This window comes from Mustelus asterias, chromosome 21, assembly GCF_964213995.1.
Source record: "Mustelus asterias chromosome 21, sMusAst1.hap1.1, whole genome shotgun sequence".
Lineage (NCBI taxonomy): Eukaryota > Metazoa > Chordata > Chondrichthyes > Carcharhiniformes > Triakidae > Mustelus > Mustelus asterias.
In genome coordinates, this window is record NC_135821.1 from 41,782,119 (window position 1) to 41,805,028 (window position 22,910).

The window sequence follows — 22,910 nt, forward strand, 5'->3', positions numbered from 1 at the left end:
ATTTATATATATAGATATACAAACAAACCCAAAGGGTAATCTTTTTTTAAGAAAAGCCAACACATACTCGACAGACTACCCCTAGTTAGCAGATAGTTCTTTGGTAATTTTTACTGAATTAAAATTTTTTTCACATGGTAAAATCCCTTCAAAACCATCATTTCATAAAAAGGCTACCATTTGTTCTTTCTGTTAATCAAGCACAAATTAAACAATTAGATAAAAAACCGGACACAAAATATGAAAACAACTACATTTTGTATACTCTGCTCGTCATCTTGATGTCTGTTTAGTCCTTTCCAGTTTGAGTTTTGTTCCCCCTCCCCCCCCCGCCCCCCACCCCCTGAATCCCCCCCCCCCCCTTCTTTACCACCACCCTCAGTCTCGCAGTTTTGTGGAGGCACCATTCACTTCCAGCTCTGTCTATCAAGTCTCTCTCAATGGCAGAAAGGAAGCACAGCACTGAGGTAAAAGATAAAGGAGTAACAGCTGCCGAGACATGACAGTAACTTTTCATGCTGTGAGTTAAATGGTCAACTGCACCCTTGAATGAACGTACTGTGTGCAGCGCTCTTGAAATCAATATCCACGGATGCCTCCTGTCCAAGTCAATACCTGTAGCTGACAGAATGAGTGCTGTTATTGCCATGCTGGAGGTTTCCACCAAGGTGTAATTGCATTGTTGCTACTTCATTTCCTCTATTGTCTTGGCCTTGCTGCCCACTGCCTTGTTCCATTTCTTCCAATATATCAGCACTGAAATTTCCCACGCGTTTAGTGTTTGGAGTCTGATGTCCCCTGCTTGTCCTGGTTCAAGTTTCAGAAACACTACCTGCAGCCTTGTGCTGTTTTTTTAATGTTTTTTATTCCATGCGTTGCATATTGCATTGTCCATGCTCTGGGGTATTTTTGCCGTTTTTTTTTTAAACACCTTCGACATCCGACAGGCCCTGTCTCTGAAACAAAGCTCCAGCCTCTCTCCTCTTTCAGTGCTAGAGCGCGCCTATTCTGCTCCCAGCACAGGCTGCGTGTCTCCTAGGGGAACACTGGGGTCAGCCCAGTGTTGCAGGTCATGTTGTCCTTCCCGGGCAGCCGTCGGTCATTGAATGTGTGCATGTTGATCACCGCCTCGGTCTTCACCATGACTGGCGCCTGAGGCTTGTGTTTCACTCGCCGTTGGCACGTGAGGGATAACCGAAGTTCCTGGGCCATGGTGCTGCACAAGGATCTCTGGGAAAATATCAGTCACACATTTGGTGATGCTCGTTTGACAGCCCATCTTAATTTTCAGCAGAATAAAATGAATGGAACATTTAAAGTATTAAAACCCCCAAATGTAGCTTTTGGCCATATTGAATAATAAAAGTTTGTCACAGGATTAAATAGTAACAGAAAAGAAATGTCTTTCTTAAATCTATATAACTACGGTTAGCTATCATAATCCTTCATCATTACATGATCAAAATGTCCAGTATCTCGACCTCCCAGCGCTGTCGGAACGATTTCATAGAATCCCTACAGTGCAGGAGAAGGCCATTCAGTCCAACAAGTCTGCACCAACTAACCGACAGAGCATCTTACCCAGGCCCGATCCCCGTAACCGCACACATTGACCACATTGATTGCCTAACCTGGGACAATAAGGGACAATTTAGCATGGCCAATCCACCTAAACTGCACATCTTTGGAGGAAACCAGAGCACCCAGAGGAAACCCATGCAGTCACGGGGAGAATGTGCAAACGCCACACAGTCACCCGAGGTCAGAATTGAACCCATGTCCCTGGCGCTGTGAGGCAGCAGTACTAACCACTGTGAACACAGCTCCACACAGACTGATGAGTTCAAGAAAGTGGCTCATATCTTCAAGGCCAACTAGGTATGGATGATAGATGTTGGCCATGCTTGTGATGCCATTATTTCAAAAATGCCAAGAAAAATAAAGAATTGGATTATTGGTGTCAGGCTCACTACGTGCAGGCTGGAATTCTCCGAATTCGTTCGCCCTGCTACCAGCGAGAACGGAGAACTTGGTGCTTGGTCAAAACTCCATCCATTGCAGCAGGGCTGGAGAATCCCAGCCACGGGCGAGGTTGGAGAATTCTGGTGGCAGTGTAAAAAATAACATGGAACGTGTAATACGTGAGGCTCCTAATGCCTGTGTCCATTGAGATGTTACAAATCGATATTGATTTCCTCACCATCAGTATAGCTTGCTTTGTCCTCAATTATTAGCTAGACCGCTGGGCTGGGGAAAATATCCTCACCCGTTGACAGCATATATATGAGATCTGAGTAGGAGGTGGTCCAAAGAATCAGCAAACATTTTCAACTTGCTCAACTGTAAATTTTTGCTTTACAAATTATTTCTTTTACATCTGGGGTTTGGAAAAATTTTGCTCAGCCTGTATTTGCAGGCATAATCCTGGCCTCTGAGAAGTTTGAAGGAATTGAGTGTTATCCAATTTACTCTTGCCGCTCAGTAAATGAAGGCAAAGGAATGCTGTTCGGAAGCAAGGTTATCACAGTTTCCAAACAGCAGGTTGAGAGAGTTCTATTAACATAATATTTGACAGAGCTGCAAGCTACTTTGTTCTACCCCCGTGGCTCATTTCTAATTAGGAACAGTCCACAACAGCAGAATTGAAATGAAGAGTTTTGTACGTGGAGGACAAGAGGCCCAGGCCAGTGTTTCATTACATGCAGCATCGCTCAAGAAGTCCTCTGGCAAGTTGGCCGGGATGACGAAATGTTAAGTCACACCAACATTCATCTGCAATGCACATTTCTTTCTGAACTTAATCAGATATATCGGTCCAAATTTTTCTGGGGAATTAATAGCAAGTTCGCAACACTGGTAAATATTGCAGCCTAATATCTTCTCTTCGTCATTTACTCTTTTATTATCTTACAGGAAAAGTGCAGACTGCAGGGGATGCTCCACTCTGGCACATTCATAGAATCCCTACAGTGCAGGAGGCCGCCATTCGGCCCATCGAACCTGCACCGACAACAATCCCACCCAGGCCCTCTCTCCGTAACGCCACATATTTAGCCTGCTAATCCCCCTGACGAAAAGGGACAATTTAGCATGGCCAATCCACCTAACATGCACATCTTTGGAGTGTGGGAGGAAACTGGAGCACCCGGAGGAAACCCTCGTAGACATGGGGAGAATGTGCAGACTCCACACAGTCACCCGAGGCTGGAATTGAACCCGGGTTCCTGGCGCTGTGAGGCAGCAATGCTAACCACTGTGCCACCCATTCTGACCGATTTTTGACTTCTCCTGTGCACTATGAAATAACTTTCACTTTTTGTAGAATTATATAATGAAGGCCATTGGGCTCGTGGCTGTTGCAGTTCCCGAATTGGACCTTTACACTCCCTTATTTTTTCATGGGTATTCAGATTCATGGACATTTGCAGCACAGAATGAGGCCATTCGGTCCATCGTGCCCATATGGGTCAACAATGATCTAACTGCACTAATGCCATTTTCCAGCACTTCGCCCATAGCACTGTAGTTTATGGCAGCACATCTGAATATCTAAATACTCCTTAAATGTTATGAGAGTTCCAGACTCCACCCTCTGAGTGAAAAAGTTTTCCCTCAACTCCTCTTCTCCCTTTTACCTTACATCAATGCTCCCTGGTTATTGACCCCTCTACTAATGGAATATGTGTCTTCCTACACACTCTATCTACGCCCCCTTTTTGATCTGTTTTGCTGTCCCTTTGTCTTTCCTTTCTACTAAACTCAACATAGATCGAACAAGGTTTTGTGTTGCTATGTTGTTGATAATGTCTCTGCTGCCCTCAGACAGATTTGAGCCTCACATCTGTCAGGAGCTTAAACGGGGAACACTATCGGATAGCTACCTAGTCGCACAACGTGTCTGTCCGTGTATTGTTAGAGTTGACATATTTTCATGTTGTTTTTAAGCTCAAGAACCGTAGGTGAAAGTTCCAGACAGCTGCCTGTGAGCCTAATGAATCAGTCCTGTTGCCACGGGCAACCAAGAGTTTGGGGCAAGAATGGAAGTTATGGCATCAGAGCTGTCCTGTTTCCAGGGAAACGGAGAAACCAGTGTCAAGAATAAAATTCTGTATGACTTCCTCTGGCTGTAATTAGGTGTAAGTTACTCCTTTTTTTGCTCACTTACCTGTTCGCGTTCTGCAGTTTTTCGGAGTTTATAAACAAACTCTCCTATTGCCACAAACACCGACAGCACGAGCCCTGCTGCCAACACGATAAAGATGCCACCGATGTTTTGTATCCCGAGGGCACTGGCCTCCTTGTTCTCTTCCTCGGGGCAGCCGTTGCCTCGCCACCATTTCTCCTTTATCATGTGCATCTTGCCATCCTCCTGAAGCTGGAGAACAGCAATGGTTATCTTTTCTTTATACGGCGAGCCTGTGGACAGGAGGGACAGACAAAAGTTAACAGTGAAGACTAGCTTAAAAAAAAAGTAACTGATTGTACTGTCATCCATTTTGAAAATACTGCTTCGTGGCTGTCTGCAATGAGGCAATTTATCTAAAATTTGGCCTGCAGTCATACTATCGATAGTGGTTTTTGGAGGCTGGTGCAATGGCAGGCTCGTTGTGTACCATTAGCACTGCATTTTTTGCTCAATTATTTTGGCTAAATGTTAATGACAATGAAGATCTGATAAGACAGCTGGATCTCGGCCAAGATGTTGCAAATTACATAAATATAAAAGCAAATTAATGCAGATGCTAGAATGTGAAGCCAGAAGAGAAAATGCTGGAAAATCTCAGCAGGTCTGGCAGCATCTGTAAGGAGGGAAAAGAGCTGACGTTTCTTCATCTGGACTCGAAACATCAGCTCTTTTCTCTCCTTACAGATGCTGCCGGACCTGCTGAGATTTTCCAGCATCTTCTCATGTTGCAAATTACATTTATTCAGTTGTAGTCAGTCATGTTACAGTTAATGAGGTCTATAAGATTATGATGTTTTGGGTCTGTCTCTTCAGTTTACAGTCAAGATTAAAGGAAGGTCTAGATTGTTTTACTAGGGTAAAGGTGCATGGTATTCACACTTGCATACAAGGGCGAACGCAGCTGTAATGCCAATGGACAGACTCTGAATTTCTAAGTTCCAGAAAAATGTTGAGAATGTGTGGTTGTAAACGGTTGTGTTTTAAACTGTCCATTTAGTCCCAAAATAAAAGAGGGTCAGGATCTCAAGGATAGCTAATCAGCATTATTAACTGGATACATGACCCATGTGATTCACGTTGATATGGAGCAGGGTGCAGAGGTGGTCATTGTAAACATCAGGATACAGGCTTTCCTAAAATATCCCTAAAATATCACTGAATGCATGCACAGTTATTCTGCCAGCGTGCAGGAGAAAGAGCAGCTAGAAGCTGGAACTCTCCATGGTTCATTGCACTGGAATGTAGGTGGAAGTTTGTGCTCAGATTAAAAAAGACCAAATTCTTGAGTTAAAATTAAGCTGAAAAATTTGCTTAACTTGCACTAGAGGGAGGATTCCCAGTAATACTCTCGCTATGAAGGACAGATCTGGGTTAGAGGTTACTGGACTGAGAAAGGGAAAAAAGTAAACCTTCTGGAGCTAAGAATCACTTTAGACTGATTCTGGGAGAATTTAATGTCTGCTTAAAGGATATTGTAATGTATATCTGTAAAATGTGTTTTTTCACTTGGGTTAAAAATAAGGGGAGGAGGGTATTCTGTTCCATGGTTTAAAATATAAGTTGCCTACAAAAGTAGTGCTTAGTCAATAGTGCTTTTCGTCTTTTGATACTGTAATTCATAGAACCATTCATAGAATCATAGAAACCCTACAGTGCAGAAGGAGGCCATTCGGCCCATCGAGTCTGCACCGACCACAATCCCACCCAGGCCCTACCCCCACATATTTTACCCGCTAATCCCTCTAACCTACACATCCCAGGACTCTAAGGGGCAATTTTTTAACCTGGCCAATCAACCTAACCCGCACATCTTTGGACTGTGGGAGGAAACCGGAGCACCCGGAGGAAACCCACGTAGACACGAGGAGAATGTGCAAACTCCACACAGACAGTGACCCGAGCCGGGAATCGAACCCGGGACCCTGGAGCTGTGAAGCAGCAGTGCTAACCACTGAGCTACCGTGCTACCGTTTGTCTTGAAACAAACTGTTTCATCCTTCCAGTTATTAATTGGAAGCTCAATTTTATTTTTTAAACATTATCAGTCTCGACAGAGACCATCATAGTCACTTGAGATTCTTTTTAAGTTGTCCTTACACTGGTTGTGGTTATATTAGTGTTTATGCAAAGTCATAGCAATGTGAGATTGTATTGCTCCATTTTTTTTTCTGCAGTTTGTGCAATGATTTTGTAACATGGAGTTGTACCCCAAGTTTCTCATCAGTACCACGTGAAATTAAAACTGCTTTGCATTAACCTTGTGACAGGTTACGTAGCTGACCTATCACCACTCGTGTTAAGTAGTAGCTGTTGTTAAAAAAATAAGAGTACAATTTTTTTTATCTCTTGATTATGAGTCAGGAGAGATTTCATTAAAAATAAAATAGTTATTAGTGGACAGATTCTGCTCAACTCTGCACTAAAAGCCAGTGAAGTGTTTCATACCAAGGGGAGTTCCGATACCGTAGCCTTTTGAGTCCATGGGACTCCCGATTTGGGTCAGATTGCAGTTCCTCTGGATGACATATTCAATGCTGGTAGATTCCATTAGAAAGGCATAGTCGGCGCCAAGAACTCGCTGGATTCCTTCCTCGTTAGATTTAACGAGTGCTGTTTGCTGCCTGCTGCTCATGAAAGCCCACATCTTCTCAAAAGTGGAAATTTTTGATTTCTGTTGCAAAATGAACAAATAATTTTGTCAGCGGTTTGTGCCGAAATGTTTAATCATCTGTTGAATTTTTACATGATAGTTTGCACTTAGGGGATCAAAACAGTAGCAAATAAATGTGACAGTTGAGAGCCTAGAAATATGGTCCAGAGATTTAGCTCAGGAGCTGAAAGCTACGTATCTGTTAGCACTGTGAACAAATCCATCTCCTCCCTATTTCAACATTATTTCAGAAATTCAAATGTTTGTTTCTTCTTTTTCGATTTCTTTGGAATGATGGTTAGGTGTACACCTGTGGCATTCTCGCTAAAGGCAATTCCTTCAGCAGAGGAAAGGAGAGGGGTATTTTCAATAACTTCTTGTTCTCTTGATAAAACACTGCCAATCATAATCTCACATATACAATAAGAAGTCTCACAACACCAGGTTAAAGTCTAACAGGTTTTATTTGGAATCACGAGCTTTCAGAGTGCTGCTCCTTCATCAGGTGAGTCAACACTCACCTGATGAAGGAGCAGTGCTCCGAAAGCTTGTGATTCCAAATAAACCTGTTGGACTTTAAGCTGGTGCTTTGAGACTTCTTACTGTGCCCTCCCCAGTCCAATGCCGGCATCTCCGCATCATCACGTAATTAATGCATTGTTTCTTGTTCATTCAGTACTATTGAAAATCAAAACTCTTTAGCTGCCGGTCAATTGACACTTGTGTGTATGACTCTCAGTCAATCTTACACTGAGGGTGTGTTGTAGAAATATAGTACAGAAGAACCCGTGTTCGATTCCTACCCTTAACACGGCAAATGCAGCAACCAAGACTCTCATGCTAGTGCTTACACATCTCTCCAAGGCCAGCAGACTAATTGAGTTACAGATAAAAATTTACATTCTGGTTCCTTCTGTGATCATAGACATCCACCAGAGAATCAGTTGAGACCTATAAAATTCATTTCAAAAACCTTTGACCACTTGATGACCAAGCGACAGCTGACCCCAGTCTAATCTGAGAGCAGCATTTGTTTCCAAGTTGTGAGAAGAATTAGTCACCAGTTACCGTGGTAACAGGCATCAGCTGAAGCAAGCGTGAATGTATGATGCCCAACTATGGCTGATTCATTGAAAATTGAGAGGGCAATAATGATGCCCCCAATTTCAAATATATAGAATTGAAATTTTATACAGTTTGTGTAAGTAACGTAATGCTGTGAATTGAGAATTGGCCAGTCAAGTAAATCAATTTGTACAATGGTCTGGGTTGTACAGACACCGTTATTAGCTCTTACGTGAAACTACATGCTTGGAGAAAAATGGGACCAGTTACTGGAGGATAAATTGGATAGCTCTCAAATACTTGTGCAGGAGATTGTGATGTGCGATCATCCCATACCCATTCAGTACGCCAAATTTGTGCTGCCGAATCATTGGAATGACATTTGTGTGTAGCCGGCATAACCCACTCTGCTTATTGGCTGCACACATCAGCCCCAAGAGGGCTACTTCCTAGTACTAGAGATCTTGGTGAAATCATAGAAACCCTACAGTGCAGGAGGCGGCCATTTGGCCCATTGAGCCTGCACCAACAACAATCCCCACCCAGGCCATATCCCTGTAACCCCTCGTATTTACCCTGCTAATCCCCCTGACACTAAGGGGCAATTTAGCATGGCCAATCCATCTAACCTGCACATCTTTGGAGTGTGAGAGAAAACTGGGCCACCCGGAGGAAACCCACATTTTCACGGGGAAAATGTGCAAACTCCACACAGACACAGTCACCCAAGGTTGGAATTGAACCCAGGTCCCTAGTGCTGTGAGGCAGCAGTGGTAGCCACCGTGCCACCCACTAAGAAAGTGATGAGAGAGATGAAATGGAGAAAAGATATGCTGTTTAGGTCGTTGGAGGTCCTCCAGACACAGGCTCAGAAGGCAGAGACAAGAGATCACAGAGGTGGTTTGTTCCAGGAGTATAGCACCAAGAACATGCAAGCAGTGTGGAAGAAGGTTTATTGACTTGACAGGAATGGTGAAGGTCAGTAACTGAATTTTCAAATGTCATATTCAATGAACTGCATCACAAGCCTCAGCCACTGCTCAATTCATCGCATTCCCATCAGTTATCTACCAACAATTTCTATCAATCAGAACTTATATCGGACATTGATAGTTTTGCATCGCCCTCACACACACTTGGCACTGTTGCAAGCTTCATATTCACATCTCACAGCTTGCACATGCTGCCAAACTTGCAACAATGATAGCCATGTCACCTAAGAAGGTTAATTTTCTTTTATTCTTTCATAAGATGTGGGCATCACTGGCAAGGCCAGTATTTATTGCCATCCCCAATGGCCCTTGTTTTGAATGGCTTGCTAGGCCATTTTAGAGGGCAGTTAAGAGTCGACTACATTGCTGTGGATCTGGAGTCACATGTAGGCAAGACTGGGTAAGGTGGCAGATTTCCTTTCTTAAAAGACATTAAAGACCAGATGGGTTTTTACAAAAATTGATGGTAGCTTTATGTTCACCATTGCTGAGGCTAAGCTTTATATTATAGGTTTATTTGAATTAAATTCTACCAGCTGCAACAATGGGATTTTAACCCATGTCCCAAAAACTATTCAACTGACCCACGCCCTCAACTAACCCCTCGATCCCCCAACGCAATATGACTGAAGTTTACTTACTTGTGTCTCAAGTAGGCTTACATTAACACTGCAGAGAAGTTACTGTGAAAATCCCATAATCACCACACACGCTGGTACTTGTTTGGGTACACTGAGGGAGAATTTTAACATGGCCAATGCACCTAACCAGCATGTCTTTCGAACCGTGGCAGAAAACCGAAGCACCCGGAGGAAACCCACGCAGACACGGGGACAACGTGCAAGCTCCTCACAGACAGTGACCTAAGCCTGGAATTGAACCGGGTCCTTGGAGCTGTGAGACAGCAGTGTTAACCACTGTGCCTACTCCCTGACCTGACAACCTCCCCCCTCACCTGACCTTCATTACCACCTTGACTAAATGACAGCCACTGGGTGGAATTTATTATTTATTGGCACATTCTGGAGAGGCATAACAGCTGGAGGAACCAGGAGTAGGGAGAGTGGGGTGGGGGGGAAGAGAGGGGGAAGGAGAAGGAGTGGGAAGATCCTGATGTGGGGCAACCTGAACCTCACCAGCCAACATTCCATGTTAGCACCAGGTATGGTATTGATCATGTCAGGTAGAGGGAAAGGTGGTAAAGGGCTCGGTAAAGGCGGAGCCAAGCGGCACCGCAAGGTTCTCCGCGACAATATCCAAGGCATTACCAAGCCTGCTATCAGGCGTCTGGCTCGCCGCGGAGGCGTCAAGCGTATCTCCGGCTTAATCTACGAGGAGGTCCGCGGGGTGTTGAAGGTGTTTTTGGAGAATGTGATCAGGGACTCGGTGACCTACACTGAACACGCCAAGCGCAAAACGGTGACCGCTATGGATGTGGTGTACGCCCTAAAGCGCCAGGGGCGGACCCTGTATGGCTTTGGTGGTTGAGGACAGTGTAAAGGAGACCAGGTATAAAAACTGCTACAGTTCTCAGCCTATCGCCCTGGTGACAAACCTACTGGTTGACTGTTAACACCTGTTATACAGATAATTGTTTCTTTCTGCTCCTAGGTCATACTGTTTTCTGTGAGTTTGACACATTTATTTGACTGGTATTCCTGCAGAGATGATAAAATATTACTTCATGTTGTCTTTGACAAAAGTTTGAGAAATATTGGGTCCAAAACTTTCCATCAGCATCAAAACCCGTGTTTCTGATATTGATCTGACTGAAAACTACTCACTGCATGACCCGCATGCATTGAAAAGGCTCCAACTTATGATCCACAATCCAGAATAACACCTTTAGTGTGGGAATCTATGCAGGCGGCACTAGCTGCCAGGTGGTAAGTTTAAATGCCAGTATGAATGTCAGTGAATGGGTGAGTGGATGAATGAGGAAATGGGCAGGGTGGGTGAATATGCAGGGAGGCAGATGGTTGGGGTGGCAGGTAGGAAGGATGGCAGGTGGGAAAGGTGACTGATGTGGGTAGATAGATCAGGGTAGCCTGGTTGGGTCGAGGGGGGGGGGGGGGGGGGGGGAGAAGGTGGTGGGGGTGGATGGGCGGGCGGGAGGGAGGGTGGGTGGGGGGGGGGGGGGGGGGAGTGTGGGCGGGGGGTTTGCCAGGTTAGGGGCTAGTCAAGGATGGGTTGGGGGATCAGTGGGGAAGTCAAATGGTGGGGGGCTAATCAGGTCAGGTTAGAGGAGCTTGAAGGGTCAGGGGTCAGCTGGGGGGATTGAGGGGTAGGTCGAGGGTGGGTGAGTTGAATAGTTACCCAAAAGTTAGACAATAAACATCAATTTGACAGTCAAGGCCTGACGTGACAGTCAGTGTAAAATTAAAAATGAAACTTGTCCCTGCCAATCCATAACGTATATTATTATGCCAAAATGGAAAAATGTTGGTGATTCCTGGATAATAATCTAGCCTGGTAATTCTGAGCTGTGATTTAAAAATACCTCTGAACCCTCAGCAGAATTACAGGCAACATTTACTCAAGTGATCCTCAGTACATTGAAAAAAGAAAGATTTGCATTTATATAGCTCCTTTGATGAATGCTGGTGTCATGCCCAGTACCACATGTTTGAGTCATAAGGAGAGGCTGGATAGACTGGGACTTTTTTCCCTGGAGCGTGGGAGGCTTAGGGATGATCTTATAGAGGTCTATAAAATAATGAGTAGTATAGATCAGCTAGATAGTCAACACCTTTTCCCAAAGCTAGGGGAGTCTAAAACCAGAGGGCATAGGTTTAAGGTGAGAGGGGAGAGGTATAAAAGGGTCCAGAGAGGCAATATTTTCACACAGAGGGTGGTGAGTGTCTGGAACGAGCTGCCAGAGGTAATAATAGAGGTGGGTACAATTTTCTTTTTAAAAAAGCATTTAGACAGTTTTATGGGTAAGATGGGTATAGAGGGATATGGGCCAAACGTGGGCAATTGGGACTAGCTTAGTGGTAAAAAACAAAGGGTGGCATGGACAACTTGGGCCAAAGGGCCTGTTTCCAGGCTGTAAACCTCAGTGACTCTATGGCTCTATGTCATAATCTGAACTTCAAATTAATTTTATATTAAAAAAGTCTGGACAGAAAGGGCTGGAAAAGATGGCAGCCCAAGGTCACCTGACTTTGTTTGTGGAGAATCACTCCCTTATCTCAAGAGGAAAACAAAGAACATCCCAGATTGATGCGAGTTGTTGCTCTTCTCTGAAACAATTCAAAGGAGGTTATCTGATTTGGAGGGATCACTTTAAACAAAGGCACTGACTGTCTCAAACCCTCAGAGGTATTAACGCACAAAACAGTCATCTGTTTCGTGTCATCCGTGTCACCTGTCCCATTGTTGCAGCTGGTAGAATTTAATTCAAATAAACCTAAAACACAAAACAGATATGGGATCATCATAAGCACTGTACCTTATTTGGAAGAGGCATTAAACTTATGAAAAGCCATGTGGAGACAGCCATGTTTTCTTTGTTTAAAAGATCAGCCAAGAACTGTGCGCAAGCAGTTCCAGCAAAGGCATCAGAAGCATCAGTTCAGCTAATCTGTGAAGCAGACTCAGGAACACACTGCGAGCCACTAGGCAGCCAGAATATATAATCTATGCCAGTTTTAAAAATTCCCTCGAGAACCAACCTCCTAACTATTTAACTACATGAAAACACACAACCCACTGTGAACCCTTCACTTTAAAAGACACTAGACAGAATCTTACCAAAAAATGGTGAGGTGGCAGGTTCTGACTGAAAACCAATGGGTGGGTGGGCAGGGGGGGTGTGGAGTCTAATTGGTTCGTCACACCGCCTGATCGGCGTGGCGAGCTGGCAAGATTGGGCGAGAGGCAAAGAAAAAAAATCAGGTTTGTGCCTGGTTTCTTGCCTCTCATGATGTTACCAGCCTCATTCTCAGCGTAATCAGCCTCACGCGTGGGAAGAGGATGGGGATGGGGGCCCAAAGGGTGCAGGGCCTGAAAGAGATGGCCACATGATGGGAGGCAGGGGCCATAACTGGGAGGCTGTGCGGGGGGAAGGCGGGAGTGGATGGATACTCTGCATCGAGAAGCAGCTGAGGGTGGGGAGTGCGAGACTCTCCCTCAGTATTGCGCTGGAGTGTCAACCTTGATTGTTGAGCTCAGGTTCTGGAGTGGGATTTGAACTCACAACCTTCTGACTCATAGTAGAATCATGGTATCCTACAGTGCAGAAGGAGGACATTCGGCCCATCGAGTCTGCACAGACCACAATCCCACCCAGGCCCTATCCCCATAACCTCATGCATTTTACCCTAGCTAGTCACCCCCTCCCCCCCCAAATTAAGGGGCAACTTAGCATGGCCAATCCACCGAACTGCATATCTTTGGACTGTGGGAGGAAACCGGAGCACCCAGACGAAACCCAAGTAGACATGGGAAGACTGTGCAAACTCCACTCAGACAGTGACCCAAGCCGCGAATCGAACCCGGTCCCTGGCTCCGTGAGGTAGCAGTGCTCACTACCGTGCCATCCTGTGGTGAACCATCGTTGGTTCCCACTGGATAGTACTGGGCCAGGGCTGGCCAGCAGTATAGGAATGTATATAGGTTACTGTGGGATTGTACTAATGTTGTTGTTGGGTTAGGGTGGGATTGATACACCTGTGGTTGCTACTGTTGTGGCACATCCCAGTCGGGCTCCGCCTCCTGGGAGAGGTATAAGACCTCCTGCTCGGACGGGACCCCTTCAGTCTGGGATAGTGTGTTAAAGTTCTGATAGTTCCATTGTTAGTTAATAAAAGCCTTCTTTTACCGAAGCTTTGAGCCTCGTGTCCAATTGATGCGCATCAATTTTATTAACTAAAATTAAACTCTCGACGGAAGAAAAAAAAGAGAGTATGGAGCAAATCCTTAAGCCAGAACGTCTGACGCTAGATCCACGTGCGGTGGGCGCTTCTAACACCTTCGACCACTGGCTGAAGTGTTTTGAAGATTACCTAGCAGCCTCCGCAGCGGTCACCACAGATGATGACAGACTCCGGGTCCTCCATGCGAGGGTAAGCGACACAGTCTACCTCGCGATCCGTGCGGCCACCACTTACCCGAGGGCCCTCGAGCTTTTAAAAAAGCGCTATACGAAACCTCCTAACGAGATCCACGCTCATTACCTCCTCGCTACACGACGTCGGCAGTCGGGCGAAACCATGGATGACTACGCCAATGAGCTCTTGCAGCTAGCCAGGGGCTGTGATTGCAAAGCTGTGTCGGCTGAGCAGAACATGTACGACCTCGCCCAAGATGCGTTTGTGGCCGGGGTCGGGTCTTCATACATCCGTCTCAAGCTGCTAGAAAAGGGAAATCTCAACCTGACCCAAGCCATGGAATTAGCTGAAATGCTTGAGGCGGCTTCGAAGAGCTTGGTCCTGTATCCGGAGGACCACGTGGAGACAACGTGGCAGGAGCAGTCGCAAATCCCTCCTCGCCCCTTGGGCTTGAAGTGCAGTGTTATGGCGTGCTCCCATGTGGACCAGACGACGGCTGCAGCCCCATGCGGCCCGCGGTGCTACTTCTGCAGAGGAGCCAAACATACCCGACAAAAGTGTCCCGCTAAAGCGGTAATCTGTACCACATGCGGTAAAAAGGGGCATTATGCGAAGGTGTGCAGATCGAAGCCCAGGAACGGCAGTGCGGCCTGTGACCCTTCGGAACGGGGATCATCACCATCGTCGTCGAAGTACTCACTGAGTTCGTCCACGTGCGAGTCCAGGACGACGCCATTGCGGTCGACGGAGTCGGAGGAGGATGACCACCAGGGGTCGCTAAGTTTGGCGCCCTCACCCATGTGCGATTCATGGGGGCGGCCATTTTGGTCGACGATGACCACGAGCGACCAGCAGGGGTCCTCAGCATCGACCTCAGCTGCCTGCAGTGATGTTCACGGACCGACGGTGGCGTCGATCACCCTGGACCAGGCTAAGCCTCACAGGCTTGATTGTTCGATGATGGATATCCAGGTAAACAATCATGCGATTTATTGTCTGTTTGACAGCGGGAGCACTGAGTTTTATCCACCCTGACACTGTGAAGAGGTGTGGACTCCAGATTCAACCTGCCAAACAGACAATCTCTATGGCATCAAGGTCCCGGTCTGTCGCTGTGCTAGGACGTTGTGTGGTAACTTTGAAAGTACAGGGCACAATTTACGAGCGTTTCAGGCTCCTTGTGTTGCCGTATCCTTGCGCACCAATTCTCCTCGGACTAAACTTTATGGTCCACATGAAGAGTGTGATCCTACAGTACGGTGGGCCACTCCCTTCGCTGACTGTGGGAGAACAGCTGCAGTCTCCAAATTGTCCACAGCGCCCCGCCTGCAATCTTTCTATGTTAAAGATCACCACACCCTCTTTATTTCAGAATCTGGTACCAGGCTGCAAGCCCATCGCTACTAAAAGTAGGCGTTACAGCACTGAGGATCGGATCTTCATCAGATCTGAGGTTCAGCGACTCCTCAAAGAAGGGATCATACAGCCCAGTGTTAGTCCGTGGAGAGCACAGGTTGTGGTGGTCAAGAGCGAGAACAAACCCCGGATGGTCATGGATTACAGTCAGACCATTAACCGATATACGCAGCTGGATGCGTATCCTCTCCCGCGCATATCTGATATGGTCAATCAGATTGCGCAGTACCGGGTGTTCTCCACCATAGACCTTAAGTCCGCCTACCACCAACTCCCCATTCGCCCAGAGGACCGACAATACACGGCCTTTGAGGCGGATGGTCGTCTGTATCATTTCCTTAGGTTTCCATTTGGTGTCACCAATGGGGTCTCGGTCTTCCAGCGTGCTATGGACCGAATGGTGGACCAGAACAGGCTGCCGGCTACCTTCCCGTACCTGGATAATGTCACCATCTGCGGCCGTGACCAAGAGGACCATGACACAAATCTCCAGAACTTCTTACGCACTGCATCTCGCCTGAATTTGACCTACAACAGGGAGAAGTGTGTATTCCGTACACGCCGGTTAGCCATCCTGGGATGCGTGGTGGAAAACGGGGTCATTGGCCCTGATCCAGACCGTATGCGCCCCCTTGCTGAACTTCCCTTGCCCGCTAGCGCAAAAGCACCGAGAAGATGCCTAGGCTTCTTCTCCTATTATGCGCAGTGGGTCCCCAACTACGCGGACAAAGCCCGTCCGCTTATTCAGTCCACGACTTTTCCACTCACGCCAGAGGCCCAATTGGCCTTCAAGGAATTGAAACACGACATCGCGAAAGCCACGATGCACGCGGTAGACAAATCCATCCCTTTTCAGGTGGAAAGCGATGCATCTGATTTCGCCCTGGCCGCCACACTTAACCAGGCGGGCAGGCCCGTCGCGTTTTTTTCCCCGCACCCTCTAAGGCCCCGAAATTCGGCATTCAGCGGTGGAAAAGGAGGCCCAGGCCATTGTGGAGGCTGTCAGACACTGGCGCCATTACCTGGCGGGAAAGCGGTTCACCCTGATCACGGACCAGCGGTCCTTGGCGTTCATGTTCAACAACTCGCAGAGGGGCAAGATCAAGAATGACAAGATCTTGCGGTGGAGAATTGAACTCTCCACCTATAACTACGATATCATGTATCGTCCAGGGAAACTCAATGAGCCCTCGGATGCCCTCTCACGCGGAACATGCGGTAGTACTCAGGAGGATCGCTTGAACGCCCTCCATAATGACCTGTGCCATCCTGGGGTCACTCGGCTCTACCACTTTGTCAAAGCCCACAACCTGCCTTACTCGGTGGAGGACGTCAGGTCGGTGACAAGGAGCTGTTGGATTTGCGCGGAATGCAAACCGCACTTTTACCGACCTGACCAGGCACATTTGGTCAAGGCCACTCGCCCCTTCGAGAGGCTGAGTGTTGATTTTAAGGGCCCCCTTCCCTCAACAGATCGGAACGTGTACTTTCTGAACATAATAGATGAGTACTCCCGGTTCCCGTTTGTTGTCCCCTGCTCGGACACATCGGCTGCCACGGTGATCAAGGCATTCCGTGATCTTTTTACCCTCTTCGGGTACCCCAGCTATATCCATAGCGACAGGGGCTCGTCGTTGATGAGCAATGACTTGAGGCAATTCCTGCTCTCATACGGGATTGCCTCTCGTAGGACCACGAGTTACAACCCTAGGGGTAATGGACAGGTGGAGCGAGAGAATGCTACAGTCTGGAAGGCTGTCCTATTGGCGTTGAGGTCCAAAGGCCTTCCAGTCTCCCGTTGGCAGGAGGTCCTCCCTGATGCGCTTCACTCCATTCGCTCCCTCCTGTGTACGGCAACCAATGCTACTCCCCACGAGAGGATGTTCTCATTCCCTTGGAAGTCTTCCTCGGGGATATCTTTACCAGCCTGGTTGACGTACCCAGGACCCGTCCTCCTGCGGCGACATGTAAGGGCCCGCAAGTCCGACCCCTTGGTCGAACAGGTCCACCTCCTCCACGCCAACCCTCAATATGCCTATGTGGCATATCCTGACGGGCGAGAGGACACAGTCTCGATCCGAGACCTGGCGCCCGCAGGGGACGTAGCAACTCCTGTCTCTCCCATACCCCCAGTGACGACTCCCTTATCCCTTATTTCTTCCCCGGACGTAGCACGGACAGCATCGGGACCAGTGCTTAACAGTTTTACTCCAATGCACAGCTTGCCTGAGCCCCGAAGATCGTCGCCACCGCAGAATGTGTCAGGATCCCCTGCACTACCGTTTCATCAGGGTCAACCGGCCTGTGAGTCCATGGGAGAACAGCTGGACGCCGTTTTGGGGAGAACGCCACCGCAAGTGCCTACTCCGGTGTCACCGCCGGTATTGAGGAGGTCACAACGACGGTGCGGTCCTCCAGACCGTCTGAACTTATAATCTGTTGACATTTTAGTCTGTTTTTGTACCCCGCCGGCCTTTGTTCTCAAAGGAGGGGTGAATGTGGTGAACCATCGTTGGTTCCCACTGGATAGTACTGGGCCAGGGCTGGCCAGCACTATAGGAGTGTATATAGGTTACTGTGGGATTGTTACTAATGTTGTTGTTGGGCTAGGGTGGGATTGATACACCTGTGGTTGCTACTGTTGTGGCACATCCCAGTCGGGCTCCGCCTCCTGGTAGAGGTATAAGACCCCCTGCTCGGACGGGACCCCTTCAGTCTGGGATAGTGTGTTAAAGTTCTGATAGTTCCATTGTTAGTTAATAAAAGCCTTCTTTTACCGAAGCTTTGAGCCTCGTGTCCAATTGATGCGCATCACATCCCAGACTCAGGAACATACTGTGAGACATCAGGCAGTGTGAGTTGACAGAAAGTACAATCAACTCACTCATAGCTGATATACTGAAATCTTGATGTATGATTATTAGATCATAGGAAAATCCTTTATTTTCCGTTTTAAGAAAGGCAACAGCCAGTTCATTTAGTTGGATTACTGCCTCTTCTTAAAAAGTGAATTAAGAAATTTCAAACAAATGTTGTACAGTAAGATTTCAATTGCAATCTATTTCTATTTAGCAGTATTTTGAGGAATTATTAAGATTGACAGGTATAACGCAAACATGCATGGCATGACCACACTACTTGCACATGGCATGTATTGGGTGACACATTGCCCTTTTGCATGGGAGGAGTGAAGGATTTCTAAGCAAGGCGCTTCTTTCTGTAAAAGTGGATGTCATTTTAAAATCTGAATCATGTTCCACACATATCGTGGTGACATGTAAATAGTCCTCTTATTGAATGGATGATAATTCATGAGTGACTTATCACAATAAAATTACAGACGTCTTGAAGCAGAATGAATTGGTTATATTGCTTCCCATTGGGCACACAGTTTGTGCCAATCATGATTAACAGATCGCAAAAAAAATCATTTATTTTGCACGTTAATCCATCTTCCCCACTGGAACTATTTAATTACAAAGGATGCTTCAATAATTTGAGTGATTAATTTGTTCCGCCAACTAGCATGTTCATTGGCTGTGATGGAAAGGCAGATTGGAAAAGAAGATGACAGTCAGACTAATGTTGTAACAAGTCAACTTAGTCATTGGAATAGGACTCAATGATAAGATACAAGCCAGCCTGATTTTCTTCTCTACTCCAATAATATTACAAATATCCTTTTCTAATGTTAAGGACAAACAAAATGGGGCGATTCTCCGCTCCTGCTCGCTGCAGGTGGGTTCCGTGCTGACCCATTCAATCGGGGCGTGAGGACCAGAATGGGAATAGTGCCAGGAGTTAAGCCCATTACATTCTTTGGCCCCGCCAGCTCCGATCAGGTTCCTAGCCAGAGCAGGCGGGAACCCATGAATACATTTAGTGGTTAGCACTGCTGCTTCACAGCGCCAGGGAATAGGGTTCGATTCCTGGCTCGGGTCACTGTCCATGCGGAGTCTGCATATTCTCTCCGTGTCTGCGTGGGTTTCTTCCAGGTGCACCGGATTCCTCCTACAGTCCTAAAGATGTGTTGGTTAGGTGAATTGGCCATGCTAAATTCTCCCTCAGTATACCCGAATGAGAGCAGGAGTGTGTCAAGTGGAGGTATTTCACAGTAACTTCATTGCACAAGTAAGCTACTTCTGCCACTAATAAATAAGCTTAAATAAATAAACTTATCTTATTACCGGGTTTGAAGCTGAATTCTGCAGCTCCATGCTATGCTGCCACACACCACCACCGCCCCCCCCCCACCCACCCCTCCCCCCCCCCATCCCCTCCCAGCGGGAAGTCCAATGGCCACCAAACAGTACAGGTCCTGGCAAACGTGGACCTGGTGCCTGGGGCTCTGGAAGTGGGGCGGTGGGGGGTGCGGAGGTGGAGTGGCAAGGAGCTAAGTTCTCTGCCCCTCCGCCTCAGTTACTTCTCCTTTTCACCACAGCTGCTCACTGAGTCCTATTCTTTAAACATTGCATTTTTTTTCAAGTCATTGAGCCTTCCTAGAAAGCTCAAATACTTTGGAAACCTTTGTTTACATTCAATTTCATGCTCCAGTATCTTTAAATAGCTTCTTGATTGACAGGTCCAGGCTATTATACATAGGTAGGAACTTTGTTTCTGTTTCCCTTCATGATTCAATACATCTGAAATATTTCCTCTTTTCTAAGTGCAGTGTTTAGAAACTTGTTTTGATTCACAGGTCCAGGCTTTTTTACAGCAGACAGGAGCTTCCACTTCCTCTTTTCCAACCACAGTATATTTATAAACATGCTTGTTCTTAACTGCAGTGTTTATAAATAGACTTGTTCTTTGATCTGAAGAACTTGGTTGACATTTTTATTTCCATGGTGAGTCTTCTTCAACCACTCATGCTGGAATAATGTGCCTGCACTGGAGGTAGCTTCCAGCCTTGGTCACCCTGGCAGTGACATCCTGGCAATGACAACCTGGCAGTCATTGCAATGACAGGATGTCACTGCCAGGAGTAGTGCAAGGTCGGAATGGCCAAGGGGGGTCCTGAAACGGATACTGAGGGGGGGGGGGGGGGGGAGGGCCTGAGGAGACTGTTTTGGGTGGGGGGGGCGGGGGGGGGGGGTGGGGCGGGGGGGTGAGGCCTCTGACTGGGGCCTGAGGAGAGTTGGGTTACCTTCATGCCTGCAAGGTGTGACGGGAGAGGGGGCTGTGACCCATTCTTTCAGTGATGGGGATGGCTGTCCCTCTGTGCTAAGGGGTTGGGATTGCTCCCCTTGTCAGTAGTGGGGGAGGGGGGGGGGGGTTGTGTTACCATGGCCATTGTGAAAGGGAGTCTGTCCAGGAATGCTGAGATCTTTCAAAAGGGTGCCCCGATCTCCATGAAGCTGGAGGCTCTGACGTGTTTTCCATCAGATTTTTGTTCACCCTAAAGTTGGTTGAATCCCACCTGGGAGGTGCTGCTAACATCAACGGGAAACACTTCTGTATTCTGCTGGCGGGAGCATGAAAAAAATGGGAGAATCACGTCCAATGAGTTGTGGTCTGGAACGCTTGCCCTTAAAGATTAATGGAAACAGATTCAATATTAATTGTCAAACACAAACTGGAAAACCTGGGGAAAAAAATGTATAGAGTTAGGGAAAGAGTGGGGGAAACGGGACTAATTGGTTCGCTCTTTCAAAGAGCCAGTAAAGGCATAATGGGCTGAATAGCCTCCTCCTGTGCTGTATGATTCTATGCTTGCAAATGGGGTAGTTAATTTTATTAGTTGCAATTCAGTGACCTTCACTCCAACTTAAGTTCAGAAGTTGGGATGTTCACGATTACACAGAGGTCAGTATCATTCAATGCCCCTCAGACATAAGCATTTTGCGTCTACACGACGGAAGACCTGGACAACATTCAGGGTTGGGCGAGTGACAAGTAACATTTTCACCATGTGCAAGTGCCAGGCAATGACCATCTCCAACAAGAGATAATCCAACCATCCCCACTCGATGGTCAACAGCATTACCATCATTGAATTCACTACAATCCATTGACCAGAAATGGAACCGGATGAGCCATATAAATGCTATGACTACAAGAACAGGTCAGAAGCTGAAAATTCTATGGCTCCTGACTTTCCAAAGCCAGCCCACCATCTACAAGGCACAAATCAGGCGTGTGATGGAATGCTCTCCTTTGCTTGGCTGAGTGCAGCTCCAACAACAGTCAAGAGCTTGACACCATCCAGGACAAAGTGTTGTTTGATCGCAGTACCCCCCTCCATCACTTAAAATTTCACTCCCTTCACCACCAGCACAGTGTATGTACTATATACAAGATGCGCCGTGGCAATTCACTGAGATTCCTTTGGTAGCACCTTCTAAACACCTATGAATTCCAAATCTTAGAAGGACAAGAGCAGTAGGCATATGGGAGCACCACCATCTGGAGGTTTCCCTTACCATCCTGACATGGAAATATATTGCCGTTTCTTCACTGTCGCTGGGTCAAAATCCTGGAACTCCCTCCCTAACAGCACTGTAGGTGCACCTACACCACATGGACTGCACCGTTTCAAGAAAGTGGCTCACTCCCACCTTCTCAAGGACAATTGGGAATGAGCAATAAATGCTGGTCTTATGGGTGATACCCATGACCTAGAAAGGATTTTTTTTATTTAAAGACGTTTTTATGTCTGTCCTGCTAGGCCCTTTAAGCATTTTACTTCCTAAAAAATCATAGCATATAAAATCAGAATTTTCGTAGAGAAATGCATTTTCGGTATTTTTATCTGTCAAAACGAAAATGAAATTCAGGGCTGAGAGTGAGCCTGGATTTAAAAGAAACTAGGCAGAAAGATTGGTGTCGAATTGTGCTCGAGGGGAAGCAGACTGGGAACAATGCAGAATTGGAACAAGAGAAGGTCAGGGTCAGTGGCTTGCTCATATTCTGTTTGTTGCTAAAAACAAGTGATCCGACCAGTGCGGATTCAAGGCCATCTCATACTGCAAACTGATGCTCACTGGGAAATAAGCAGAGATTGGATTAGAAAGCATGTAAGGGTAGCAGTAGAGTTTGTCATCTATTTTCGGACATGAAGGCAGGTTTCCTTTACAAAGACTTTGCAAGGCACCAGTTTGAATAAGTAAAAGTATGAGGTGCTTGTTTGTAATAAACTTCGGCCAAATTTATGATGTGGAGATCCCAATGTTGGACTGGGGTGGGCACAGTAAGAAGTCTCACAACACCAGGTTAAAGTAAAACAGGTTTATTTGGAATCATGAGCTTTCAGAGCGCTGCTCCTTCTGCCACCAAGGATGTCAAAACGTCGGTTTCCGGGGCCAATTGAACCTGCTCCACCGTACAATAGGATGGCCTGCCACATCAACTCCACTTTCACTTACCATCTCTGTATCAATTGCTTCTCTCTGTGCCCAATTGTGTATCAATCTCAGACTTGGATCTCAAACAAACAATGACGAGATGGAGTACAGGAATGAGATAGAGAATCTGGTGAACTGGTACGATGACAATAATCTCTCCCTCAATGTCAACAAAACGAAGGAGATTGTCATCGACTTCAGGAA

At 46.7% G+C, this 22,910-nt stretch overlaps 2 protein-coding genes across 2 annotated transcripts in view; one reads left to right on the forward strand and one right to left on the reverse strand.

Moving 5' to 3' along the window:
* Positions 1-1,035: 1,035 nt before the first annotated feature.
* Positions 1,036-22,910, reverse strand: part of LOC144508894 (glutamate receptor ionotropic, kainate 3-like) — a 536,983-nt gene continuing 515,108 nt past the window's right edge. The window contains exons 14-16 of the mRNA XM_078237108.1: positions 6,632-6,857; positions 4,166-4,416; positions 1,036-1,230 (exon numbers count right to left, since the gene is read on the reverse strand). Of these exons, the coding sequence (XP_078093234.1) occupies positions 1,036-1,230; positions 4,166-4,416; positions 6,632-6,857 (672 nt within the window). The remainder of the gene's footprint in view (positions 1,231-4,165; positions 4,417-6,631; positions 6,858-22,910) is intronic.
* LOC144508951 (histone H4-like) lies at positions 10,070-10,381 on the forward strand. Its single transcript, XM_078237168.1, has one exon. It carries the CDS (start codon positions 10,070-10,072, stop codon positions 10,379-10,381), a length of 312 nt encoding a protein of 103 aa, XP_078093294.1.

Coding starts and splice junctions, on each gene's coding strand:
- LOC144508951 (XM_078237168.1), top strand. CDS start 10,070: ATGTCAGGTAGAGGGAAAGGTGGTAAAGGGCTCGGTAAAGGCGGAGCC.